The sequence below is a fragment of the Oncorhynchus nerka genome, unplaced genomic scaffold (assembly GCF_034236695.1).
Source record: "Oncorhynchus nerka isolate Pitt River unplaced genomic scaffold, Oner_Uvic_2.0 unplaced_scaffold_1065, whole genome shotgun sequence".
Classification (NCBI taxonomy): Eukaryota; Metazoa; Chordata; class Actinopteri; order Salmoniformes; family Salmonidae; genus Oncorhynchus; species Oncorhynchus nerka.
The window spans coordinates 100,709-128,627 of NW_027040255.1; the positions used below are offsets into that span (position 1 = coordinate 100,709).

Sequence of the window (27,919 nt, forward strand, 5' to 3'; positions counted from 1 at the left end):
CCTAGGACCTATCCACAGGGGTACTTGAGAAGACTTATCAGACCATAGACTGCCTGGTAAAATGTACTTCAGGGGTCCTCTGGGCAGAGCAAAATTCAGTTGGTACAGTAACCAAAAAAGGTTGGGAACCACTGGGTTAGAGCATTGGACGAGTTGTATCCACTTCACCTCAAATCATGTCAATCATGTGTCTTGTATGTCCTGCACAGCGCTGTGGTGTTGTTGTCATTTTGAAAGTTACCATTCGATGTGTATACATGGATGTTCACAATGTTTTTCTCTCCATCCTCCTCCCATCCAACTCTACTTTGTTTTCCATTTCAACTTCTGCTCCTTTTTTCTGTTTTCTGATATCACTTCATCCCTCTATTTCGTCAGCCCTTCCTCACTCCCAGCCCTCCTCTTCCTCTCCCTCTCCAGCTATTAGCATAGAGAGCCTATCCTCTGCCTCCGACCATAGCTCCTCCCACCCAGCTTCCCTAGGGGGCGGGGCCACGGGCGATCAGGACAACCCTTTCACCAAGAGCGTATCAGAGCCCTCCATCTGTGGGCCCTGTGGTGGCTCCACCACCTCCACCTCAGCCAATCGCCTCTCTCCGAGCCCCTCCCCTCCTCCCCAGCCAGCCAATCCTAGCTCGGCTCCGGCCACTCCGCAGAGCAATCGGAGCGCCAGGCCCCCACCGCCAAGACCTCCAACGACACCCAGCCCCCTGGCAGCATCAACTGCTATCCCAGTTCCACCCCCCAAGGTAAGGGATTCTGGACCTTTCATTTCTTTCACCATGTAAAAATACATGAACTGCACTAACTTCCAAGAACCTTTTAATGATACAAGATATTCAATGTAATGAGCTTTATACCTAACTAACAGATACTCTGATAATTATTTAATACCTTGACATTCATCTCTGTCTTCTTCTCTCTACTTCCAGTGGACTTGTAAGGAAAACCCTTTCAACAGGAAAGCCTCTCCCTCCCCCGTTTCCTCCCCTAAAACCAGACCCCCTAGTGGTCCTCGCCCCGCCCGGCCCCCGCCCCTGGACACGGCTTCCCCCTCATCAAACGCAAGGTGAGATTGTGAGGACACCACAGTCAGCTAAAGTTTGTAATTCAATGAGTCACTCGATGATTCAGCATCAGACAGTCCGAGTCTTTTTTTTTTAATGGAATGTGTTGACAAGCCAGCAACAGTCTACTATTACTGCCATTACCATAGGCAACGGTATTGGTTATAGTTTGACTAGTGGCACTAATGTTTTCAAAGGAACAACTCAATCTGGATGTAAATAATGTGAACTGTACCATATTGTATTTTTTTAAAGATTGCAGTGCTAGTGTGTTTTGTGATGTGTGTGTGTTGTCCAGGTGCAGTCAGACCAGTACATCCCAGCTGAGGACATCCATGGAGAGATGGGAGAGCTGGAGAAACAGCTGGATGAGCTGGAGCAGAGAGGAGTGGCTTTGGAGAGAAAACTACGCGATAACCCCAATGGTAAAACTATCATATACACCTCTCAAGACTAGTCTTATGATATAGGGAGGTTGCATGGTCCCAGATTAAGCCAACCCCTGGACTAAGAAGCATGTTCAGTTGAGAGTCTCTATAAAAAAATGTTTGGTCCAAGTCAAATGTTATTGGTCACATGTTGTTTAGCAGATGTTATTGCGGGTGTATCGAAATGCTTGTTGAAAATCCTGAGGCTGCATTCTCAGTTCAATAGTTTAATCTTTAGTTGAATAGTAAAGTGTCTAATAGTAGGTTAAATAGTCAGTAGTTTAATAGTCTAATAGTAGGTTAAATAGTCAGTAGTTTAATAGTCTAATAGTAGGTTAAATAGTCAGTAGTTTAATAGTCTAATAGTCAGGTCAATAGTCTAATAGTAGGTTAAATAGTCAGTAGTTTAATAGTCTAATAGTAGGTTAAATAGTCAGTAGTTTAATAGTCTAATAGTCAGGTCAATAGTCTAATAGTGGGTTAAATAGTCAGTAGTTTAATAGTCTAATAGTAGGTTAAATAGTCTAATAGTCAGGTCAATAGTCTAATAGTCAGGTCAATAGTCTAATAGTAGGTTAAATAGTCAGTAGTTTAATAGTCTAATAGTCAGGTCAATAGTCTAATAGTAGGTTAAATAGTCAGTAGTTTAATAGTCTAATAGTCAGGTCAATAGTCTAATAGTAGGTTAAATAGTCAGTAGTTTAATAGTCTAATAGTCAGGTCAATAGTCTAATAGTCAGGTCAATAGTCTAATAGTCAGGTCAATAGTCTAATAGTCAGGTCAATAGTCTAATAGTCAGGTCAATAGTCTAATAGTCAGGTCAATAGTCTAATAGTCAGGTCAATAGTCTAATAGTCAGGTCAATAGTCTAATAGTCAGGTCAGTAGTCTAAAAGTCAGGTCAATAGTCTAATAGTCAGGTCAATAGTCTAATAGTCAGGTCAATAGTCTAATAGTCAGGTCAGTAGTCTAATAGTCAGGTCAATAGTCTAATAGTCAGGTCAATAGTCTAATAGTCAGGTCAATAGTCTAATAGTCAGGTCAATAGTCTAATAGTCAGGTCAGTAGTCTAATAGTCAGGTCAATAGTCAGGTCAGTAGTCTAAAAGTCAGGTCAATTGTCTAATAGTCAGGTCAATTGTCTAAAAGTCAGGTCAATTGTCTAATAGTCAGGTCAATAGTCTAATAGTCAGGTCAATAGTCTAATAGTCAGGTCAATAGTCTAATAGTCAGGTCAGTAGTCTAATAGTCAGGTCAATAGTCATAGTCAGTAGTCAATAGTCAGGTCAATTGTCTAATAGTCAGGTCAATTGTCTAAAAGTCAGGTCAATTGTCTAATAGTCAGGTCAATAGTCTAATAGTCAGGTCAATAGTCTAATAGTCAGGTCAATAGTCTAATAGTCAGGTCAATAGTCTAATAGTCAGTTAAATAGTAAATAGTTTCATCTTCAGTCTAATAGTCAGTTAAATAGTAAATAGTTTAATCTTTAGTTCAATAGTCTAATAGTCAGTTGAATAGTTCAATAGTCAGTAGTTTAATCTTCAGTCCAATATTTTATTTATTTTACCTTTATTTAACGAGGCAAGTCAGTTAAAAACATATTCTTATTTTCAATGACGGCTTAGGAACAGTGGGTTAACTTCCTTGTTCAGGGACAGAACGACAGATTTTTACCTTGTCAGCTCGGGGACTCGATCTTGCAAGTCCAACGCTCTAACCACTAGGCTACCTGCCTCCCCAAAAGTCTACTGTTCAGTTCAATAGTCAATAGTCAGATCAATAGTTTAATAGTCAGGTCAATAGTCCATATTTGTATCTATAGTATAATATTATCCATATTCTCATGGTGGTGTTCTTGTTCTAGATGAGGAGGAGGAGACTTTGCTGGTGGACTGGTTCACTCTGATCCATGAGAAACACCTGCTGGTGCGCCGCGAGGCTGAGCTGGTCTACACGTACGTACCAGAGCCTCACCAGAGCCTGTGCTCATTGGCCCATTTAGCAGCTGTCTCTTTAAGATTCTCATACGATTTATTTCCTCTTGACAGGGCCAAGCAGCAGAACCTGGAGGAGAGGCAGGCTGATGTAGAGTATGAGCTGAGATGTCTTCTTAACAAGCCAGGTGTGTGATCTCACTTCCTGTTCGTGAATGACATCATAGAGCACAAGGCCCTTGCAGCTACCTGGGATGGGAGGCTTGTTAACTGAAATCCTGATTCCATTGTTGGACTGAATTCACTGAAATGGAACGGGGTCCAGAAAAGAATCCACGCTTTAAGTCACTGCGTTACTCTTCATTCATCCTCCCCTCTTAATCCCTCCATCTTGTAGAGAAAGACTGGAATGAGGAGGACAAGGGCAGGGAGCAGGAGCTGATGACAGAGCTGGTCACCGTCATCGAACAGCGGAACCAAATCATCAACAACATGGATCAGGACAGGCAGAGGTAATCAATCACCTATCATCTCCTGTCTGTGCTCATCTAGAGCAGGATGGGCTAGTAGATGTCTGTTTTTTTGGTGATCTTACTGTGCTTCTCCAACAGGGAAGAGGAAGAGGATAAGCTGGTGGCGACCATGTTGAAGAGAAAAGGTAAGACGAGACAAAAGCTTCATGTTTTGTTAGAACTCTCCCTTTCATCTTTCTTTCCGCTCGAAGTATTCACGCTTCTCGTCCATGTCTCCGTCTTCCCTCTCTCTCTCTCTCTCTTCTTTCTCCATCTCTCCCTTCCTCCAGACTTCCAGAAGGAGCCAGCAGCAGAGGGCGAGCAGCAGCAGCAACAGAAGAAGAAGAAGAAGAAGAAGGAGAAGTTTAAACCCATGAAGGTTCTGAAGAGGTTGAGTGTGAACCAAGGAAAAGGTGGCAGCCCACGCAAGGAGATGGCAGAGAAAGACAAGAGCTGAACAAGGGAGGTGGATGATGGATGGAAGAAAAGGAAGAGGGATACCATCCTTTACAGGGGGACATATCAGATGGAAAGAGCAAGGAAACGGCAGATGAAAACAAAACACGGTGAGAAGGAAAAACAACCCAGGATTCTCACAGCTATGTGAAAGACTGTAATGTGTGCAACCTGCAATCTGCTCCTCCTTCCTCTTACTGTAGCATATCCTTCTAATCGCTCCTCCCTCCTCTTACTGTAGCATATCCTTCTAATCGCTTCTCCTTCCTCTTACTGTAGCATATCCTTCTAATCGCTCCTCCTTCCTCTTACTGTAGCATATCCTTCTAATCGCTCCTCCTTCCTCTTACTGTAGCATATCCTTCTAATCTGCTCCTCCTTCCTCTTACTGTAGCATATCCTTCTAATCGCTCCTCCTTCCTCTTACTGTAGCATATCCTTCTAATCGCTTCTCCTTCCTCTTACTGTAGCATATCCTTCTAATCGCTCCTCCTTCCTCTTACTGTAGCATATCCTTCTAATCGCTCCTCCTTCCTCTTACTGTAGCATATCCTTCTAATCGCTCCTCCTTCCTCTTACTGTAGCATATCCTTCTAATCTGCTCCTCCTTCCTCTTACTGTAGCATATCCTTCTAATCTGCTCCTCCTTCCTCTTACTGTAGCATATCCTTCTAATCGCTCCTCCTTCCTCTTACTGTAGCATATCCTTCTAATCGCTTCTCCTTCCTCTTACTGTAGCATATCCTTCTAATCGCTCCTCCTTCCTCTTACTGTAGCATATCCTTCTAATCGCTCCTCCTTCCTCTTACTGTAGCATATCCTTCTAATCGCTCCTCCCTCCTCTTCCTGTAGCATATCCTTCTAATCTGCTCCTCCTTCCTCTTACTGTAGCATATCCTTCTAATCGCTCCTCCCTCCTCTTCCTGTAGCATATCCTTCTAATCTGCTCCTCCTTCCTCTTACTGTAGCATATCCTTCTAATCTGCTCCTCCTTCCTCTTACTGTAGCATATCCTTCTAATCGCTCCTCCTTCCTCTTACTGTAGCATATCCTTCTAATCGCTCCTCCTTCCTCTTCCTGTAGCATATCCTTCTAATCGCTCCTCCTTCCTCTTCCTGTAGCATATCCTTCTAATCGCTCCTCCCTCCTCTTCCTGTAGCATATCCTTCTAATCTGCTCCTCCTTCCTCTTACTGTAGCATATCCTTCTAATCGCTCCTCCCTCCTCTTCCTGTAGCATATCCTTCTAATCTGCTCCTCCTTCCTCTTACTGTAGCATATCCTTCTAATCGCTCCTCCTTCCTCTTACTGTAGCATATCCTTCTAATCTGCTCCTCCTTCCTCTTACTGTAGCATATCCTTCTAATCGCTCCTCCTTCCTCTTACTGTAGCATATCCTTCTAATCGCTCCTCCCTCCTCTTACTGTAGCATATCCTTCTAATCGCTCCTCCTTCCTCTTCCTGTAGCATATCCTTCTAATCGCTTCTCCTTCCTCTTACTGTAGCATATCCTTCTAATCGCTCCTCCTTCCTCTTCCTGTAGCATATCCTTCTAATCGCTTCTCCTTCCTCTTACTGTAGCATATCCTTCTAATCGCTCCTCCTTCCTCTTACTGTAGCATATCCTTCTAATCGCTCCTCCTTCCTCTTACTGTAGCATATCCTTCTAATCGCTCCTCCTTCCTCTTACTGTAGCATATCCTTCTAATCTGCTCCTCCTTCCTCTTCCTGTAGCATATCCTTCTAATCGCTCCTCCTTCCTCTTACTGTAGCATATCCTTCTAATCGCTCCTCCTTCCTCTTACTGTAGCATATCCTTCTAATCGCTCCTCCTTCCTCTTCCTGTAGCATATCCTTCTAATCGCTCCTCCTTCCTCTTACTGTAGCATATCCTTCTAATCGCTCCTCCTTCCTCTTCCTGTAGCATATCCTTCTAATCGCTCCTCCTTCCTCTTCCTGTAGCATATCCTTCTAATCGCTCCTCCTTCCTCTTACTGTAGCATATCCTTCTAATCGCTCCTCCTTCCTCTTCCTGTAGCATCTCCTTCTAATCGCTCCTCCTTCCTCTTACTGTAGCATATCCTTCTAATCGCTCCTCCTTCCTCTTACTGTAGCATATCCTTCTAATCGCTCCTCCTTCCTCTTACTGTAGCATATCCTTCTAATCGCTCCTCCTTCCTCTTCCTGTAGCATATCCTTCTAATCGCTCCTCCTTCCTCTTACTGTAGCATATCCTTCTAATCGCTCCTCCTTCTCTTACTGTAGCATATCCTTCTAATCGCTCCTCCTTCCTCTTCCTGTAGCATATCCTTCTAATCGCTCCTCCTTCCTCTTACTGTAGCATATCCTTCTAATCGCTCCTCCTTCCTCTTACTGTAGCATATCCTTCTAATCGCTCCTCCTTCCTCTTCCTGTAGCATATCCTTCTAATCGCTCCTCCTTCCTCTTACTGTAGCATATCCTTCTAATCGCTCCTCCTTCCTCTTACTGTAGCATATCCTTCTAATCGCTCCTCCCTCCTCTTACTGTAGCATATCCTTCTAATCGCTCCTCCTTCCTCTTACTGTAGCATATCCTTCTAATCGCTCCTCCTTCCTCTTACTGTAGCATATCCTTCTAATCGCTCCTCCCTCCTCTTCCTGTAGCATATCCTTCTAATCGCTCCTCCCTCCTCTTCCTGTAGCATATCCTTCTAATCGCTCCTCCTTCCTCTTACTGTAGCATATCCTTCTAATCGCTCCTCCTTCCTCTTACTGTAGCATATCCTTCTAATCGCTCCTCCTTCCTCTTACTGTAGCATATCCTTCTAATCTGCTCCTCCTTCCTCTTACTGTAGCATATCCTTCTAATCGCTCCTCCTTCCTCTTACTGTAGCATATCCTTCTAATCTGCTCCTCCTTCCTCTTACTGTAGCATATCCTTCTAATCGCTCCTCCCTCCTCTTCCTGTAGCATATCCTTCTAATCTGCTCCTCCTTCCTCTTACTGTAGCATATCCTTCTAATCGCTCCTCCTTCCTCTTCCTGTAGCATATCCTTCTAATCGCTCCTCCTTCCTCTTACTGTAGCATATCCTTCTAATCGCTTCTCCTTCCTCTTACTGTAGCATATCCTTCTAATCGCTCCTCCTTCCTCTTCCTGTAGCATATACTTCTAATCGCTCCTCCTTCCTCTTACTGTAGCATATCCTTCTAATCTGCTCCTCCTTCCTCTTACTGTAGCATATCCTTCTAATCTGCTCCTCCTTCCTCTTACTGTAGCATATCCTTCTAATCGCTCCTCCTTCCTCTTACTGTAGCATATCCTTCTAATCGCTCCTCCTTCCTCTTCCTGTAGCATATCCTTCTAATCGCTCCTCCTTCCTCTTCCTGTAGCATATCCTTCTAATCGCTCCTCCCTCCTCTTCCTGTAGCATATCCTTCTAATCTGCTCCTCCTTCCTCTTACTGTAGCATATCCTTCTAATCGCTCCTCCCTCCTCTTCCTGTAGCATATCCTTCTAATCTGCTCCTCCTTCCTCTTACTGTAGCATATCCTTCTAATCGCTCCTCCTTCCTCTTACTGTAGCATATCCTTCTAATCTGCTCCTCCTTCCTCTTACTGTAGCATATCCTTCTAATCGCTCCTCCTTCCTCTTACTGTAGCATATCCTTCTAATCGCTCCTCCCTCCTCTTACTGTAGCATATCCTTCTAATCGCTCCTCCTTCCTCTTCCTGTAGCATATCCTTCTAATCGCTTCTCCTTCCTCTTACTGTAGCATATCCTTCTAATCGCTCCTCCTTCCTCTTCCTGTAGCATATCCTTCTAATCGCTTCTCCTTCCTCTTACTGTAGCATATCCTTCTAATCGCTCCTCCTTCCTCTTACTGTAGCATATCCTTCTAATCGCTCCTCCTTCCTCTTACTGTAGCATATCCTTCTAATCGCTCCTCCTTCCTCTTACTGTAGCATATCCTTCTAATCTGCTCCTCCTTCCTCTTCCTGTAGCATATCCTTCTAATCGCTCCTCCTTCCTCTTACTGTAGCATATCCTTCTAATCGCTCCTCCTTCCTCTTACTGTAGCATATCCTTCTAATCGCTCCTCCTTCCTCTTCCTGTAGCATATCCTTCTAATCGCTCCTCCTTCCTCTTACTGTAGCATATCCTTCTAATCGCTCCTCCTTCCTCTTCCTGTAGCATATCCTTCTAATCGCTCCTCCTTCCTCTTCCTGTAGCATATCCTTCTAATCGCTCCTCCTTCCTCTTACTGTAGCATATCCTTCTAATCGCTCCTCCTTCCTCTTCCTGTAGCATCTCCTTCTAATCGCTCCTCCTTCCTCTTACTGTAGCATATCCTTCTAATCGCTCCTCCTTCCTCTTACTGTAGCATATCCTTCTAATCGCTCCTCCTTCCTCTTACTGTAGCATATCCTTCTAATCGCTCCTCCTTCCTCTTCCTGTAGCATATCCTTCTAATCGCTCCTCCTTCCTCTTACTGTAGCATATCCTTCTAATCTGCTCCTCCTTCCTCTTACTGTAGCATATCCTTCTAATCGCTCCTCCCTCCTCTTACTGTAGCATATCCTTTTAATCGCTCCTCCTTCCTCTTCCTGTAGCATATCCTTCTAATCTGCTCCTCCTTCCTCTTACTGTAGCATATCCTTCTAATCTGCTCCTCCTTCCTCTTACTGTAGCATATCCTTCTAATCGCTCCTCCTTCCTCTTACTGTAGCATATCCTTCTAATCGCTCCTCCTTCCTCTTACTGTAGCATATCCTTCTAATCGCTCCTCCTTCCTCTTACTGTAGCATATCCTTCTAATCGCTCCTCCTTCCTCTTCCTGTAGCATATCCTTCTAATCGCTCCTCCTTCCTCTTACTGTAGCATATCCTTCTAATCGCTCCTCCTTCCTCTTACTGTAGCATATCCTTATAATCGCTCCTCCTTCCTCTTCCTGTAGCATATCCTTCTAATCGCTCCTCCTTCCTCTTACTGTAGCATATCCTTCTAATCGCTCCTCCTTCCTCTTACTGTAGCATATCCTTCTAATCGCTCCTCCTTCCTCTTACTGTAGCATATCCTTCTAATCGCTCCCTCCTTCCTCTTACTGTAGCATATCCTTCTAATCGCTCCTCCTTCCTCTTACTGTAGCATATCCTTCTAATCGCTCCTCCCTCCTCTTCCTGTAGCATATCCTTCTAATCGCTCCTCCCTCCTCTTCCTGTAGCATATCCTTCTAATCGCTCCTCCTTCCTCTTACTGTAGCATATCCTTCTAATCGCTCCTCCTTCCTCTTACTGTAGCATATCCTTCTAATCGCTCCTCCTTCCTCTTACTGTAGCATATCCTTCTAATCTGCTCCTCCTTCCTCTTACTGTAGCATATCCTTCTAATCGCTCCTCCTTCCTCTTACTGTAGCATATCCTTCTAATCTGCTCCTCCTTCCTCTTACTGTAGCATATCCTTCTAATTGCTCCTCCCTCCTCTTCCTGTAGCATATCCTTCTAATCTGCTCCTCCTTCCTCTTACTGTAGCATATCCTTCTAATCGCTCCTCCTTCCTCTTCCTGTAGCATATCCTTCTAATCGCTCCTCCTTCCTCTTACTGTAGCATATCCTTCTAATCGCTTCTCCTTCCTCTTACTGTAGCATATCCTTCTAATCGCTCCTCCTTCCTCTTCCTGTAGCATATCCTTCTAATCGCTCCTCCTTCCTCTTACTGTAGCATATCCTTCTATTCTGCTCCTCCTTCCTCTTACTGTAGCATATCCTTCTAATCGCTCCTCCTTCCTCTTCCTGTAGCATATCCTTCTAATCGCTCCTCCTTCCTCTTACTGTAGCATATCCTTCTAATCGCTCCTCCTTCCTCTTACTGTAGCATATCCTTCTAATCTGCTCCTCCTTCCTCTTACTGTAGCATATCCTTCTAATCGCTCCTCCTTCCTCTTACTGTAGCATATCCTTCTAATCGCTCCTCCTTCCTCTTACTGTAGCATATCCTTCTAATCGCTCCTCCTTCCTCTTACTGTAGCATATCCTTCTAATCGCTCCTCCCTCCTCTTCCTGTAGCATATCCTTCTAATCGCTCCTCCCTCCTCTTCCTGTAGCATATCCTTCTAATCTGCTCCTCCTTCCTCTTACTGTAGCATATCCTTCTAATCGCTCCTTCCTCCTCTTCCTGTAGCATATCCTTCTAATCTGCTCCTCCTTCCTCTTACTGTAGCATATCCTTCTAATCGCTCCTCCTTCCTCTTACTGTAGCATATCCTTCTAATCTGCTCCTCCTTCCTCTTACTGTAGCATATCCTTCTAATCGCTCCTCCTTCCTCTTACTGTAGCATATCCTTCTAATCGCTCCTCCTTCCTCTTACTGTAGCATATCCTTCTAATCGCTCCTCCTTCCTCTTACTGTAGCATATCCTTCTAATCGCTCCTCCCTCCTCTTCCTGTAGCATATCCTTCTAATCGCTCCTCCCTCCTCTTCCTGTAGCATATCCTTCTAATCTGCTCCTCCTTCCTCTTACTGTAGCATATCCTTCTAATCGCTCCTTCCTCCTCTTCCTGTAGCATATCCTTCTAATCTGCTCCTCCTTCCTCTTACTGTAGCATATCCTTCTAATCGCTCCTCCTTCCTCTTCCTGTAGCATATCCTTCTAATCGCTCCTCCCTCCTCTTCCTGTAGCATATCCTTCTAATCTGCTCCTCCTTCCTCTTACTGTAGCATATCCTTCTAATCGCTCCTTCCTCTTCCTGTAGCATATCCTTCTAATCTGCTCCTCCTTCCTCTTACTGTAGCATATCCTTCTAATCGCTCCTCCTTCCTCTTACTGTAGCATATCCTTCTAATCTGCTCCTCCTTCCTCTTACTGTAGCATATCCTTCTAATCTGCTCCTCCTTCCTCTTACTGTAGCATATCCTTCTAATCGCTCCTCCTTCCTCTTCCTGTAGCATATCCTTCTAATCGCTCCTCCTTCCTCTTACTGTAGCATATCCTTCTAATCGCTCCTCCTTCCTCTTACTCTAGCATATCCTTCTAATCGCTCCTCCTTCCTCTTACTGTAGCATATCCTTCTAATCGCTCCTCCTTCCTCTTACTGTAGCATATCCTTCTAATCGCTCCTCCCTCCTCTTACTGTAGCATATCCTTCTAATCGCTCCTCCTTCCTCTTACTGTAGCATATCCTTCTAATCGCTCCTCCTTCCTCTTACTGTAGCATATCCTTCTAATCGCTCCTCCTTCCTCTTACTGTAGCATATCCTTCTAATCGCTCCTCCCTCCTCTTCCTGTAGCATATCCTTCTAATCTGCTCCTCCTTCCTCTTACTGTAGCATATCCTTCTAATCGCTCCTCCTTCCTCTTACTGTAGCATATCCTTCTAATCTGCTCCTCCTTCCTCTTACTGTAGCATATCCTTCTAATCTGCTCCTCCTTCCTCTTACTGTAGCATATCCTTCTAATCGCTCCTCCTTCCTCTTACTGTAGCATATCCTTCTAATCGCTTCTCCTTCCTCTTACTGTAGCGTATCCTTCTAATCGCTCCTCCTTCCTCTTCCTGTAGCGTATCCTTCTAATCGCTCCTCCTTCCTCTTACTGTAGCGTATCCTTCTAATCGCTCCTCCTTCCTCTTACTGTAGCATATCCTTCTAATCGCTCCTCCTTCCTCTTACTGTAGCATATCCTTCTAATCTGCTCCTCCTTCCTCTTACTGTAGCATATCCTTCTAATCTGCTCCTCCTTCCTCTTACTGTAGCATATCCTTCTAATCGCTCCTCCTTCCTCTTCCTGTAGCATATCCTTCTAATCTGCTCCTCCTTCCTCTTCCTGTAGCATATCCTTCTAATCTGCTCCTCCTTCCTCTTACTGTAGCATATCCTTCTAATCGCTCCTCCTTCCTCTTACTGTAGCATATCCTTCTAATCGCTCCTCCTTCCTCTTACTGTAGCATATCCTTCTAATCGCTCCTCCTTCCTCTTACTGTAGCATATCCTTCTAATCGCTCCTCCTTCCTCTTACTGTAGCATATCCTTCTAATCGCTCCTCCTTCCTCTTACTGTAGCATATCCTTCTAATCGCTCCTCCTTCCTCTTACTGTAGCATATCCTTCTAATCGCTCCTCCTTCCTCTTACTGTAGCATATCCTTCTAATCGCTCCTCCTTCCTCTTACTGTAGCATATCCTTCTAATCGCTCCTCCTTCCTCTTACTGTAGCATATCCTTCTAATCGCTCCTCCTTCCTCTTACTGTAGCATATCCTTCTAATCGCTCCTCCTTCCTCTTACTGTAGCATATCCTTCTAATCTGCTCCTCCTTCCTCTTACTGTAGCATATCCTTCTAATCGCTCCTCCTTCCTCTTACTGTAGCATATCCTTCTAATCGCTCCTCCTTCCTCTTACTGTAGCATATCCTTCTAATCTGCTCCTCCTTCCTCTTACTGTAGCATATCCTTCTAATCGCTTCTCCTTCCTCTTACTGTAGCATATCCTTCTAATCGCTCCTCCTTCCTCTTACTGTAGCATATCCTTCTAATCGCTCCTCCTTCCTCTTACTGTAGCATATCCTTCTAATCGCTCCTCCTTCCTCTTACTGTAGCATATCCTTCTAATCGCTCCTCCCTCCTCTTCCTGTAGCATATCCTTCTAATCGCTCCTCCCTCCTCTTCCTGTAGCATATCCTTCTAATCTGCTCCTCCTTCCTCTTACTGTAGCATATCCTTCTAATCGCTCCTTCCTCCTCTTCCTGTAGCATATCCTTCTAATCTGCTCCTCCTTCCTCTTACTGTAGCATATCCTTCTAATCGCTCCTCCTTCCTCTTACTGTAGCATATCCTTCTAATCGCTCCTCCCTCCTCTTCCTGTAGCATATCCTTCTAATCGCTCCTCCCTCCTCTTCCTGTAGCATATCCTTCTAATCTGCTCCTCCTTCCTCTTACTGTAGCATATCCTTCTAATCGCTCCTTCCTCCTCTTCCTGTAGCATATCCTTCTAATCTGCTCCTCCTTCATCTTACTGTAGCATATCCTTCTAATCGCTCCTCCTTCCTCTTACTGTAGCATATCCTTCTAATCTGCTCCTCCTTCCTCTTACTGTAGCATATCCTTCTAATCTGCTCCTCCTTCCTCTTACTGTAGCATATCCTTCTAATCGCTCCTCCTTCCTCTTCCTGTAGCATATCCTTCTAATCGCTCCTCCTTCCTCTTACTGTAGCATATCCTTCTAATCGCTCCTCCTTCCTCTTACTGTAGCATATCCTTCTAATCGCTCCTCCTTCCTCTTACTGTAGCATATCCTTCTAATCGCTCCTCCTTCCTCTTACTGTAGCATATCCTTCTAATCGCTCCTCCCTCCTCTTACTGTAGCATATCCTTCTAATCGCTCCTCCTTCCTCTTACTGTAGCATATCCTTCTAATCGCTCCTCCTTCCTCTTACTGTAGCATATCCTTCTAATCGCTTCTCCTTCCTCTTACTGTAGCATATCCTTCTAATCGCTCCTCCCTCCTCTTCCTGTAGCATGTCCTTCTAATCTGCTCCTCCTTCCTCTTACTGTAGCATATCCTTCTAATCGCTCCTCCTTCCTCTTACTGTAGCATATCCTTCTAATCTGCTCCTCCTTCCTCTTACTGTAGCATATCCTTCTAATCTGCTCCTCCTTCCTCTTACTGTAGCATATCCTTCTAATCGCTCCTCCTTCCTCTTACTGTAGCATATCCTTCTAATCGCTTCTCCTTCCTCTTACTGTAGCATATCCTTCTAATCGCTCCTCCTTCCTCTTCCTGTAGCATATCCTTCTAATCGCTCCTCCTTCCTCTTACTGTAGCATATCCTTCTAATCGCTCCTCCTTCCTCTTACTGTAGCATATCCTTCTAATCGCTCCTCCTTCCTCTTACTGTAGCATATCCTTCTAATCGCTCCTCCTTCCTCTTACTGTAGCATATCCTTCTAATCTGCTCCTCCTTCCTCTTACTGTAGCATATCCTTCTAATCGCTCCTCCTTCCTCTTCCTGTAGCATATCCTTCTAATCTGCTCCTCCTTCCTCTTCCTGTAGCATATCCTTCTAATCTGCTCCTCCTTCCTCTTACTGTAGCATATCCTTCTAATCGCTCCTCCTTCCTCTTACTGTAGCATATCCTTCTAATCGCTCCTCCTTCCTCTTACTGTAGCATATCCTTCTAATCGCTCCTCCTTCCTCTTACTGTAGCATATCCTTCTAATCGCTCCTCCTTCCTCTTACTCCTTCCTCTTACTGTAGCATATCCTTCTAATCGCTCCTCCTTCCTCTTACTGTAGCATATCCTTCTAATCGCTCCTCCTTCCTCTTACTGTAGCATATCCTTCTAATCGCTCCTCCTTCCTCTTACTGTAGCATATCCTTCTAATCGCTCCTCCTTCCTCTTACTGTAGCATATCCTTCTAATCGCTCCTCCTTCCTCTTACTCTTAGCATATCCTTCTAATCGCTCCTCCTTCCTCTTACTGTAGCATATCCTTCTAATCTGCTCCTCCTTCCTCTTACTGTAGCATATCCTTCTAATCGCTCCTCCTTCCTCTTACTGTAGCATATCCTTCTAATCGCTCCTCCTTCCTCTTACTGTAGCATATCCTTCTAATCTGCTCCTCCTTCCTCTTACTGTAGCATATCCTTCTAATCGCTCCTCCTTCCTCTTACTGTAGCATATCCTTCTAATCGCTCCTCCTTCCTCTTACTGTAGCATATCCTTCTAATCGCTCCTCCTTCCTCTTACTGTAGCATATCCTTCTAATCGCTCCTCCTTCCTCTTACTGTAGCATATCCTTCTAATCGCTCCTCCTTCCTCTTACTGTAGCATATCCTTCTAATCTGCTCCTCCTTCCTCTTACTGTAGCATATCCTTCTAATCGCTCCTCCTTCCTCTTACTGTAGCATATCCTTCTAATCGCTCCTCCTTCCTCTTACTGTAGCATATCCTTCTAATCGCTCCTCCCTCCTCTTCCTGTAGCATATCCTTCTAATCGCTCCTCCCTCCTCTTCCTGTAGCATATCCTTCTAATCGCTCCTCCTTCCTCTTACTGTAGCATATCCTTCTAATCGCTCCTCCTTCCTCTTACTGTAGCATATCCTTCTAATCGCTCCTCCTTCCTCTTACTGTAGCATATCCTTCTAATCGCTTCTCCTTCCTCTTACTGTAGCATATCCTTCTAATCGCTCCTCCTTCCTCTTCCTGTAGCATATCCTTCTAATCGCTCCTCCTTCCTCTTACTGTAGCATATCCTTCTAATCGCTCCTCCTTCCTCTTACTGTAGCATATCCTTCTAATCGCTCCTACTTCCTCTTACTGTAGCATATCCTTCTAATCGCTCCTCCTTCCTCTTACTGTAGCATATCCTTCTAATCTGCTCCTCCTTCCTCTTACTGTAGCATATCCTTCTAATCGCTCCTCCTTCCTCTTACTGTAGCATATCCTTCTAATCGCTCCTCCTTCCTCTTACTGTAGCATATCCTTCTAATCGCTCCTCCTTCCTCTTACTGTAGCATATCCTTCTAATCGCTCCTCCTTCCTCTTACTGTAGCATATCCTTCTAATCGCTCCTCCTTCCTCTTACTGTAGCATATCCTTCTAATCGCTCCTCCTTCCTCTTACTGTAGCATATCCTTCTAATCGCTCCTCCTTCCTCTTACTGTAGCATATCCTTCTAATCGCTCCTCCTTCCTCTTACTGTAGCATATCCTTCTAATCTGCTCCTCCTTCCTCTTACTGTAGCATATCCTTCTAATCTGCTCCTCCTTCCTCTTACTGTAGCATATCCTTCTAATCGCTCCTCCTTCCTCTTACTGTAGCATATCCTTCTAATCGCTCCTCCTTCCTCTTCCTGTAGCATATCCTTCTAATCGCTCCTCCCTCCTCTTCCTGTAGCATATCCTTCTAATCGCTCCTCCTTCCTCTTACTGTAGCATATCCTTCTAATCGCTCCTCCCTCCTCTTACTGTAGCATATCCTTCTAATCGCTCCTCCTTCCTCTTACTGTAGCATATCCTTCTAATCGCTCCTCCTTCCTCTTCCTGTAGCATATCCTTCTAATCTGCTCCTCCTTCCTCTTACTGTAGCATATCCTTCTAATCGCTCCTCCTTCCTCTTCCTGTAGCATATCCTTCTAATCTGCTCCTCCTTCCTCTTACTGTAGCATATCCTTCTAATCGCTCCTCCTTCCTCTTACTGTAGCATATCCTTCTAATCGCTCCTCCTTCCTCTTACTGTAGCATATCCTTCTAATCGCTCCTCCTTCCTCTTACTGTAGCATATCCTTCTAATCGCTCCTCCTTCCTCTTACTGTAGCATATCCTTCTAATCGCTCCTCCTTCCTCTTACTGTAGCATATCCTTCTAATCGCTCCTCCTTCCTCTTACTGTAGCATATCCTTCTAATCGCTCCTCCTTCCTCTTACTGTAGCATATCCTTCTAATCGCTCCTCCTTCCTCTTACTGTAGCATATCCTTCTAATCGCTCCTCCTTCCTCTTACTGTAGCATATCCTTCTAATCGCTCCTCCTTCCTCTTACTGTAGCATATCCTTCTAATCTGCTCCTCCTTCCTCTTACTGTAGCATATCCTTCTAATCGCTCCTCCTTCCTCTTACTGTAGCATATCCTTCTAATCGCTCCTCCTTCCTCTTACTGTAGCATATCCTTCTAATCTGCTCCTCCTTCCTCTTACTGTAGCATATCCTTCTAATCGCTTCTCCTTCCTCTTACTGTAGCATATCCTTCTAATCGCTCCTCCTTCCTCTTACTGTAGCATATCCTTCTAATCGCTCCTCCTTCCTCTTACTGTAGCATATCCTTCTAATCGCTCCTCCTTCCTCTTACTGTAGCATATCCTTCTAATCGCTCCTCCTTCCTCTTCCTGTAGCATATCCTTCTAATCGCTCCTCCTTCCTCTTACTGTAGCATATCCTTCTAATCGCTCCTCCCTCCTCTTACTGTAGCATATCTTTCTAATCGCTCCTCCTTCCTCTTACTGTAGCATATCCTTCTAATCGCTCCTCCTTCCTCTTCCTGTAGCATATCCTTCTAATCTGCTCCTCCTTCCTCTTACTGTAGCATATCCTTCTAATCGCTCCTCCTTCCTCTTCCTGTAGCATATCCTTCTAATCTGCTCCTCCTTCCTCTTACTGTAGCATATCCTTCTAATCGCTCCTCCTTCCTCTTACTGTAGCATATCCTTCTAATCGCTCCTCCTTCCTCTTACTGTAGCATATCCTTCTAATCGCTCCTCCTTCCTCTTACTGTAGCATATCCTTCTAATCGCTCCTCCTTCCTCTTACTGTAGCATATCCTTCTAATCGCTCCTCCTTCCTCTTACTGTAGCATATCCTTCTAATCGCTCCTCCTTCCTCTTACTGTAGCATATCCTTCTAATCGCTCCTCCTTCCTCTTACTGTAGCATATCCTTCTAATCGCTCCTCCTTCCTCTTACTGTAGCATATCCTTCTAATCGCTCCTCCTTCCTCTTACTGTAGCATATCCTTCTAATCGCTCCTCCTTCCTCTTACTGTAGCATATCCTTCTAATCTGCTCCTCCTTCCTCTTACTGTAGCATATCCTTCTAATCGCTCCTCCTTCCTCTTACTGTAGCATATCCTTCTAATCGCTCCTCCTTCCTCTTACTGTAGCATATCCTTCTAATCTGCTCCTCCTTCCTCTTACTGTAGCATATCCTTCTAATCGCTTCTCCTTCCTCTTACTGTAGCATATCCTTCTAATCGCTCCTCCTTCCTCTTACTGTAGCATATCCTTCTAATCGCTCCTCCTTCCTCTTACTGTAGCATATCCTTCTAATCGCTTCTCCTTCCTCTTACTGTAGCATATCCTTCTAATCGCTCCTCCTTCCTCTTACTGTAGCATATCCTTCTAATCGCTCCTCCTTCCTCTTACTGTAGCATATCCTTCTAATCTGCTCCTCCTTCCTCTTACTGTAGCATATCCTTCTAATCTGCTCCTCCTTCCTCTTACTGTAGCATATCCTTCTAATCGCTCCTCCTTCCTCTTACTGTAGCATATCCTTCTAATCGCTCCTCCTTCCTCTTACTGTAGCATATCCTTCTAATCGCTCCTCCTTCCTCTTACTGTAGCATATCCTTCTAATCTGCTCCTCCTTCCTCTTACTGTAGCATATCCTTCTAATCTGCTCCTCCTTCCTCTTACTGTAGCATATCCTTCTAATCGCTCCTCCTTCCTCTTACTGTAGCATATCCTTCTAATCGCTTCTCCTTCCTCTTACTGTAGCATATCCTTCTAATCGCTTCTCCTTCCTCTTACTGTAGCATATCCTTCTAATCGCTTCTCCCTACCAGAGTATGTGAGCAGAGTTAAGCGGTTGGAAATCCGGCACGTGCTGGCGATCCACCTATTTTCAACTGCTCCGCTAAAAAAAACGTCTGCGCTCACAGGAAAAAAATGGCCGCTCCAAATTCGCCCCATTCATTAAAAACACAATTTAACCAACACCCATCTATTTTTGTGACTACCTTGACTTACCATTTAGTATTCAAGTAATGAAATAAAACCATATGATTTGAATTAAAAGTATTTGAATTAACAAATACGTTGAAATATGCCAAGCCTATTTCTTTTAGCATGTGCGTATGGTAAGTATACCATCATGCTTTCGGGATGCATGTCTTTTCAGATTACACGATTTCATTCTTTAGTTGTGGACGCTACATCGCCGCAATCCCTCTCTTGCTCTTGGTCCACATCTTGTAAGTTACCTTACTCTGCTCCCTACTGTAGCTCCTCGCTCCACTCCGCTCACATACTCTGCTCCCTACTGTAGCTCCTCGCTCCACTCCGCTCACATACTCTGCTCCCTACTTCTGAACTATTGTGAATCTTTTTTAAAAGAGGAACCCGTTGTTGTGAGTAAATACTGCCAGTTAAGATGGAGTAATGACAACCCAAATAATTACTCTAGCTTTTAGCAAAAAGGTTATTTCTTAACTAGCTACTAACCATGTTTTCCAAATCACTGACTATTGTACTGTAGATATTATATTGTACTGTAGATATTATGTTGGATAATCACGGGTCTGAGAATGAGACATAAGACAGACAGGTAAGAAATAGTTGAGATGAAATGTAAGTAATGACTTGAAACAAGGAATGTAAAGCAGTGTATTTGACTAACATAGTTGTATCATGACAGGTCATCACTGACTTAATAGTATTACAGAATCTGACCAGATTTACAAACGAAACAAGTGTAAACAGTTCTAGGGGCTACATTACAATAAGGATTGTAATATATATATATATATGCATATATTTATTACAATCCTTATTGTATATTGTAGCCCCTAGAACTGTTCACACTTGTTTCGTTTGTAAATCTCATATATATATGTGCATGCAGTGAGTGTACAAAACATTAAGAACACCTTCCTAATATTGAGTTGCACCCCCTTTTGCCCTCAGAACAGCCTCAATTCGTCGGGGCATGGACTCTACAAGGTGTCAAAAGCGTTCCACAGGGATGCTGGCCCATGTTGACTCAAATGCTTCCCACAGTTGTGTCAAGTTGGCTGGATGTCCTTTAGGTGGTGGACCGTTCTTGATACACACGGGAAACTGTTGAGCGTGAAAAGCCCAGCAGCGTTACTGTTAACACAAACCGCCACTTAAATATTTTCTTGCCCGTTCACTCTCTGAATGGCACACAGACACAATCCATGTCTCAGTTGTTTCAATGCTTAAAAATCCTTCTTTAACCCGTCTCCTCCCCTTCATTTACACTGATTTGAAGTGGATCTAACAAGTGTCATCAATAGGGGATCACAGCTTTCACCTGGTCAGTCTAGGTCACGGAAAGAGCGTGTGTTCCTAATGTTTTGTACACTCTGTGTATATCAATTCCGTAGATATCTTTTTAACAATGTAGCAAACTGTTAGTACCTACCAGTTGATATCAGTTTAACTGTTTTGGGAAAGTCTGCAAAATATGCAAATCTTTTTAATTTATATATTTTACAATGCCTTTGTTTGACTCTGTAAACGCTGTCTAATTCCATTGAGTTTTGCCTTAACTTAGAATCTGCTGTCAAAGTCGATAGCACTATGAGATCCGTTTATGTTAAGAGTGCCCTTATTTAAATGTATTCGTCAATAAGTCTTGTTTTTGTCCGGAGTTAAACCGAATGTCTTGTTATAGTCTGTCCGTATATATTGTCTAGTACATGATCTTGTCTTCCATTCAAAATGGCTGCTTGTGTGTTTGTGCCTCTTCTTCCTATTTAAAAACTCACACCAAGGGCTTCTGTAGAGCTATGTTGAAACATGGTCCTAAAGAAACAACAGGATCGCATTGAAAGACTGAGAAATAAAACATATTAATGCCGCTAAAGAGATGTGTGGTCATATTTTAATGTACAGTACAATGCATTTTCAGTTTGACAAGGATGCATCGGGATCTTCCCAGCAACATTTGTTACCATGCTATAATTTGAACAAGCATTAAGCACAAATGAAGACTAGTATCCAAGTTTGAGTTCAGAATTCCTGTGCAGTGTATTTTCTGTAGGAGAGTATTAGCAGTATAGTAGATCCATTCAGCAGATGAGTATTCCTCTCTGTCACTCAGTCTTCTTCTCTGGCATAATGGTCCCCAGCTCTGCACTGCGGGCCTTGTCAATCACCTCCAGCTCGTGGATTTTCTGGAAGGCGAGGAGACACAAACAACCGTTTAAAAATGTGTGAGAGAGCGAGTGTACCGATGTGTGTTATTTCACGTTGTGTTCACCAGTGAATCTGTAGCATCGGAACCGTACAATGTAAATACTGTTGTTTTTGGGTGTAGATGATTTTCCTTAAAGGCATTCCTGTGACATTTACATTTACATTTACATTTAAGTCATTTAGCAGACGCTCTTATCCAGAGCGACTTACAAATTGGTGCATTCACCTTATGACCTCCAGTGGAACAGTAGTGCATCTAAATCTTTTCAGGGGGAGGGGGGGTGAGAGGGATTACTTTATCCTATCCTAGGTATTCCTTAAAGAGGTGGGGTTTCAGGTGTCTCCGGAAGGTGGTGATTGACTCCGCTGTCCTGGCGTCGTGAGGGAGTTTGTTCCACCATTGGGGGGCCAGAGCAGCGAACAGTTTTGACTGGGCTGAGCGGGAACTGTACTTCCTCAGTGGTAGGGAGGCGAGCAGGCCAGAGGTGGATGAACGCAGTGCCCTTGTTTGGGTGTAGGGCCTGATCAGAGCCTGGAGGTACTGAGGTGCCGTTCCCCTCACAGCTCCGTAGGCAAGCACCATGGTCTTGTAGCGGATGCGAGCTTCAACTGGAAGCCAGTGGAGGGAGCGGAGGAGCGGGGTGACGTGAGAGAACTTGGGAAGGTTGAACACCAGACGGGCTGCGGCGTTCTGGATGAGTTGTAGGGGTTTAATGGCACAGGCAGGGAGCCCAGCCAACAGCGAGTTGCAGTAATCCAGACGGGAGATGACAAGTGCCTGGATTAGGACCTGCGCCGCTTCCTGTGTGAGGCAGGGTCGTACTCTGCGGATGTTGTAGAGCATGAACCTACAGGAACGGGCCACCGCCTTGATGTTAGTTGAGAACGACAGGGTGTTGTCCAGGATCACGCCAAGGTTCTTAGCGCTCTGGGAGGAGGACACAATGGAGTTGTCAACCGTGATGGCGAGATCATGGAACGGGCAGTCCTTCCCCGGGAGGAAGAGCAGCTCCGTCTTGCCGAGGTTCAGCTTGAGGTGGTGATCCGTCATCCACACGGATATGTCTGCCAGACATGCAGAGATGCGATTCGCCACCTGGTCATCAGAAGGGGGAAAGGAGAAGATTAATTGTGTGTCGTCTGCATAGCAATGATAGGAGAGACCATGTGAGGTTATGACAGAGCCAAGTGACTTGGTGTATAGCGAGAATAGGAGAGGGCCTAGAACAGAGCCCTGGGGGACACCAGTGGTGAGAGCACGTGGTGTGGAGACGGATTCTCGCCACGCCACCTGGTAGGAGCGACCTGTCAGGTAGGACGCAATCCAAGCGTGGGCCGCGCGGAGATGCCCAACTCGGAGAGGGTGGAGAGGAGGATCTGATGGTTCACAGTATCGAAGGCAGCCGATAGGTCTAGAAGGATGAGAGCAGAGGAGAGAGAGTTAGCTTTAGCAGTGCGGAGCGCCTCCGTGATACAGAGAAGAGCAGTCTCAGTTGAATGACTAGTCTTGAAACCTGACTGATTTGGATCAAGAAGGTCATTCTGAGAGAGATAGCGGGAGAGCTGGCCAAGGACGGCACGTTCAAGAGTTTTGGAGAGAAAAGAAAGAAGGGATACTGGTCTGTAGTTGTTGACATCGGAGGGATCGAGTGTAGGTTTTTTCAGAAGGGGTGCAACTCTCGCTCTCTTGAAGACGGAAGGGACGTAGCCAGCGGTCAGGGATGAGTTGATGAGCGAGGTGAGGTAAGGGAGGAGGTCTCCGGAAATGGTCTGGAGAAGAGAGGAGGGGATAGGGTCAAGCGGGCAGGTTGTAGGGCGGCCGGCCGTCACAAGACGCGAGATTTCATCTGGAGAGAGAGGGGAGAAAGAGGTCAGAGCACAGGGTAGGGCAGTGTGAGCAGAACCAGCGGTGTCGTTTGACTTAGCAAACGAGGATCGGATGTCGTCGACCTTCTTTTCAAAATGGTTGACGAAGTCATCTGCAGAGAGGGAGGAGGGGGGGGGAGGGGGAGGAGGATTCAGGAGGGAGGAGAAGGTTGCAAAGAGCTTCCTAGGGTTAGAGGCAGATGCTTGGAATTTAGAGTGGTAGAAAGTGGCTTTAGCAGCAGAGAGAGAAGAGGAAAATGTAGAGAGGAGGGAGTGAAAGGATGTCAGGTCCGCAGGGAGGCGAGTTTTCCTCCATTTCCGCTCGGCTGCCCGGAGCCCTGTTCTGTGAGCTCGCAATGAGTCGTCGAGCCACGGAGCGGGAGGGGAGGACCGAGCCGGCCTGGAGGATAGGGGACATAGAGAGTCAAAGGATGCAGAAAGGGAGGAGAGGAGGGTTGAGGAGGCAGAATCAGGAGATAGGTTGGAGAAGGTTTGAGCAGAGGGAAGAGATGATAGGATGGAAGAGGAGAGAGTAGCGGGGAGAGAGAGCGAAGGTTGGGACGGCGCGATACCATCCGAGTAGGGGCAGTGTGGGAAGTGTTGGATGAGAGCGAGAGGGAAAAGGATACAAGGTAGTGGTCGGAGACTTGGAGGGAGTTGCAACGAGGTTAGTGGAAGAACAGCATCTAGTAAAGATGAGGTCGAGCGTATTTCCTGCCTTGTGAGTAGGGGGAAGGTGAGAGGGTGAGGTCAAAAGAGGAGAGGAGTGGAAAGAAGGAGGCAGAGAGGAATGAGTCAAAGGTAGGCGTGGGGAGGTTAAAGTCGCCCAGAACTGTGAGAGGTGAGCCGTCCTCAGGAAAGGAGCTTATCAAGGCATCAAGCTCATTGATGAACTCTCCGAGGAACCTGGAGGGCGATAAATGATAAGGATGTTAAGCTTGAAAGGGCTGGTAACTGTGACAGCATGGAATTCAAAGGAGGCGATAGACAGATGGGTAAGGGGAGAAAGAGAGAATGACCACTTGGGAGAGATGAGGATCCCGGTGCCACCACCCCGCTGACCAGAAGCTCTCGGGGTGTGCGAGAACACGTGGGCAGACGAAGAGAGAGCAGTAGGAGTAGCAGTGTTGTCTGTGGTGATCCATGTTTCCGTCAGTGCCAAGAAGTCGAGGGACTGGAGGGAGACATAGGCGGAGATGAACTCTGCCTTGTTGGCCGCAGATCGGCAGTTCCAGAGGCTACCGGAGACCTGGAACTCCACGTGGGTCGTGCGCGCTGGGACCACCAGATTAGGGTGGCCGCGGCCACGCGGTGTGGAGCGTTTGTATGGTCTGTGCAGAGAGGAGAGAACAGGGATAGACAGACACATAGTTGACAGGCTACACAAGAGGCTACGCTAATGCAAAGGAGATTGGAATGACAAGTGGACTACACGTCACGAGTGTTCAGAGATATATCAGACAACTTACCTGTGAGATCTCTGTGTTGATGATGTTGCGATACTGCTTCCCTTTCCCCAGGGCTGTCATCTCCTCCAGAAACTCCTTCCTCTCCTCAATCTCATCCAAAACTAGGAAAGAAACACAATCCTTAGAAAACTTGCGAAGACCGTACATCAAACCAAGGAGAAACTCCTTAATCAAACACTGTGTTGGGACGGGGTACATCAAACCAAGGAGAAACTCCTTAATCAAACACTGTGTTGGGACGGGGTTACAGTAGGTTGGGGCAAATGAGTTTAGTAGAGTCATATGGAACTGAATTGAAATGAGGGGAAAGTTATGTATGTGAGGAGGAGAGATATGTAGGAGAGCCAGAGATGTGGACGACATGTTTCCCCGTGGCCAGAAAGCAGTAACTCTCTCTGCGGTAAACCTCACCCTCCTGGAAGCGGTCCCTCTCCTCCTCTGGGCCCTGGTCCAGGGAAATGTTCCTGGGACGACTGGGTCTGGGTTCCTCCTGCCCCGTAGCTAGAATGTTCTGGAGCCTCCTCTTCTCCTTCTCTAAATCTCCTTACAGGAGAAGTGAGGGAGAGAATGAACGCACATACATCTCTTATCCAGATCTCTCATAGAAGGAAAGGGGGATACCTAGTCAGTTGTACAACTGAATGCATTCAACTGAAATGTGAGAGAACTACTGTAAAAGAGGGCTCATACACACAGGCCTAAATGACATTTTTTTTTTATACAAGAACAGTGGTACATTTGTTCCCAGGTGTCCCTGACCAACTATCAGTGAACTAGTTCTGATATCAGGAGAACAGGGCCTCTATCTTTAGAATTCCAAGCATCTCGGATAGTAGAAAGGTAGTAGAGCTGAAGCGGAACACGTACGTGTGGCACTGGGGCGGAACCGATCTCTGGTGTAGTTGTTCCCAGAACTACAATTGTCAGCAGTGCGCCTCAGGGGCTTGGCTGGAGTGCGGTTTGTGCTATTTTTTACGACTTTGGGTTTGGGCAGTGAGGGTGGAGCCGATGATGTGGGGTTGCAGGTCAATGGCAAAGCTGATCCCTGTGAAAATGCAGACAAAAAAAACATAACATCTTACCTTTGTTTGGCAAAATTATTCATAAAACTTAAATTAATGATAGGACTCAAAATAGAGCAACAGGTGTAGAGGAAGTTCAAGCAGTAAGTCAACATTACTTTCCAAGAGAAGATGGATAACAAACATGTGACACTCACTCTTAAGTTTGTCATTGAGCTGTCTTTGCTGGAAGTTGGTGAGTCTCGACTCTTGCATCATTACTGTGAAACCAGAGCACAGGTAGGCAGGCTTATTGTATGTGTGTGGATCTAACGCTTACACACACACACACACACACACACACACAAAGAGAGAGAACAAAACCCCACATTTCAGTATGTCCTGAATCTCCTTGCTGTACTGGGTCCTTCTAGTACAGTTCCACAGACCTCCACCAGCTTGATCACGAGAAGACGCCTCCATCTGCAACGAATGACGGAGAAGTTATCTAAAGCCAGCTGGCTAACGTTAGCTGCTGCTGAGCAAAGACCATGGCAGATAGCAAAACATTGCATGCTAGGAAGCTAAGATACCCAAACTGCAAACATGTAATATATTTATCAAGACATAACTAAACAGTGTTGTATTTCTTACCATGGATTTCTATATATTTTTTTTAAACTTTCTTGACGCTGCACCATTGGATAATGATGATGGTGTCTCTTCCGGACATAACTGGCGGCTGCCATAGAAACCATAGGTCTTAAAGCCACGTGATGAGACATTTGGCCCTGCAGTACAGCATTGACCCACTAGAGAGAGGCAAAACCACAGATAATTGTACAAAGCATATAGAGCTATGGATAAAGGAGGTGTTCATTTTTGTGCAATAATGTGTTTGTGAGTATAACTTATATTTGAAACGTTTAAGAATGAACCTTTTTTAAATTATGTTTTATATTTGTGTTTCTTGACTCAAGTATCAACTGTGTAGAGCATGGCACATTATTTATCAATCCAAAGAGTTTGGGTATCAAATTGCTCGTTGTGAGACTAACTAGCTAAAACATCTATTTTTTACCCCGTCATCTAGGTTGCTGACTGCTGTTGAATGCTTGAATCCATTACATTTCGTAGCTGAACTGTGAAGTGCGAGGAAAACGTAGCGAGGGAGGGAGACAGGGCATGAGGGAGTAAGTTAATGCAGGGCATTTATGAAAGGCCATGTGTAAAGTAGGGTACTGACTGTGGTAGCTATTGGCCTTCTCACTGGTCCTCTCCCCTTCTAGCTCCCTCCCTCCAGCCCTCTCATATTCAATGGTTCTCTTTGTCTCTCTGAGTAACATGCAGCCTCAGCCGATTAAACGCAGCGAATTAGCAGTCAATTTTAGCTTGCCACACACACAAACAGAAATTAAACTGCTTAGGGGAAGGGTTTGTGTTGTGGGACAGAGATCTTGTTGTTGTAGCACTGACTACATGGCAGTGATTTGATTTATTAGTGATGTTTACAGTGCATTTGGAAAGTATTCAGACCCCTTGATTTTTTTCAAAAATAAATACTTTACAACCTTATTCTAAAATGGATTAAATCACCCCCCCCCCTCATCAATCTACACACAATACTCCATAATGACAAAGCAAGAACCATTTTTTTGCAAATGTATTAAAAAATAAATGAAATTACATTTACATAAGTATTCAGAGCCTTTATTCAGTACTTTGTTGAAGCACCTTTGGCAGCGATTACAGACTTGAGTCTCCTTGGGTATGATGCTACAAGCTTGGCACACCTGTATTTGGGGAGTTGTTTCCATTCTTTTCTGCAGATCCTCTCAAGCTCTGTCAGGTTGGATGGGGAGCGTCGCTGCACAGCTATTTTCAGGTCTTTCCAGAGATGTTCGATCGGGTTCAAGTCCTGGCTCTGGCTGGGCCACTCAAGGACATTCAGAGCCACTCCTGCATCATCTTGACTGTGCTTAGTGTTGTTGTCCTGTTGGATGGTGAACCTTTGCCCCAGTCTGAGGTCCTGAGCACTCTGGGGCAGGTTTTCATCAAGGATCTCTCTGTACTTTGATCTGTTCATCTGTCCCTCGATTCTGACTAGTCTCCCATTTCCTGCTGCTGAAAAACATCCCCACAGCATGATGCTGCCACCACCATGATTCACCGTAGGGATGGTGCCAGGTTTCCTCCAGACTTGAAGCTTGGCATTGAGGCCAAAGAGTTCAATCTTGGTCTCATCAGACCAGAGAATCGTGTTTCTCATGGTCTGAGAGTCTTTTCAGGCGCCTTTTGGTAAACTCCAAGCCAGCTGTCATGTGCCTTTTACTGAGGCGTGGCTTCCGTCAGGCCACTCTACCATAAAGACCTGATTGGTGGAGTGCTGCAGAGATGATTGTCCTTCTGGAAGGTTCTCCCATCTCCACAGAGGAACTCTGGAGCTGTCAGAGTGACCATTGGGCTCTTGGTCACCCCTCTGACCAAGGTCCTCGATTGCTCAGTT

General features: G+C 45.1%; 2 protein-coding genes across 2 annotated transcripts in view; one reads left to right on the forward strand and one right to left on the reverse strand.

The window, feature by feature from the left end:
- Positions 1–20,745, forward strand: part of LOC115119259 (MICAL-like protein 1) — a 34,234-nt gene extending 13,489 nt beyond the window's left edge. The window contains 10 exon segments of the mRNA XM_065016278.1: positions 379–749; positions 933–1,032; positions 1,035–1,069; positions 1,366–1,492; positions 3,360–3,450; positions 3,544–3,617; positions 3,827–3,941; positions 4,041–4,087; positions 4,232–4,507; positions 19,821–20,745. Coding sequence (XP_064872350.1) covers positions 379–749; positions 933–1,032; positions 1,035–1,069; positions 1,366–1,492; positions 3,360–3,450; positions 3,544–3,617; positions 3,827–3,941; positions 4,041–4,087; positions 4,232–4,398 — 1,127 coding nt within the window. The 3' untranslated portion in view covers positions 4,399–4,507; positions 19,821–20,745.
- LOC135570179 (UPF0193 protein EVG1 homolog) lies at positions 19,821–26,200 on the reverse strand. The gene is made up of 7 exons (XM_065016279.1): positions 26,068–26,200; positions 25,803–25,896; positions 25,632–25,694; positions 25,280–25,459; positions 24,824–24,955; positions 24,413–24,513; positions 19,821–21,055 (listed from the first exon to the last, which is right to left on the reverse strand). Exons 1-7 carry the CDS (start codon positions 26,068–26,070, stop codon positions 20,975–20,977), a joined length of 654 nt encoding a protein of 217 aa, XP_064872351.1. The 5' UTR covers positions 26,071–26,200; the 3' UTR covers positions 19,821–20,974.
- Positions 26,201–27,919: the final 1,719 nt, after the last annotated feature.

What these genes read in the sequence shown, in the direction of transcription:
- LOC135570179 (XM_065016279.1), bottom strand. An exon ending in GCTCAATGACAAACTTAAGA is followed by an intron (nt 25,460 to 25,631) that starts GTGAGTGTCACA and finishes CTGCATTTTCAC; the next exon opens with AGGGATCAGCTTTGCCATTG. An exon ending in GAGGGACCGCTTCCAGGAGG is followed by an intron (nt 24,514 to 24,823) that starts GTGAGGTTTACC and finishes TTTCTTTCCTAG; the next exon opens with TTTTGGATGAGATTGAGGAG.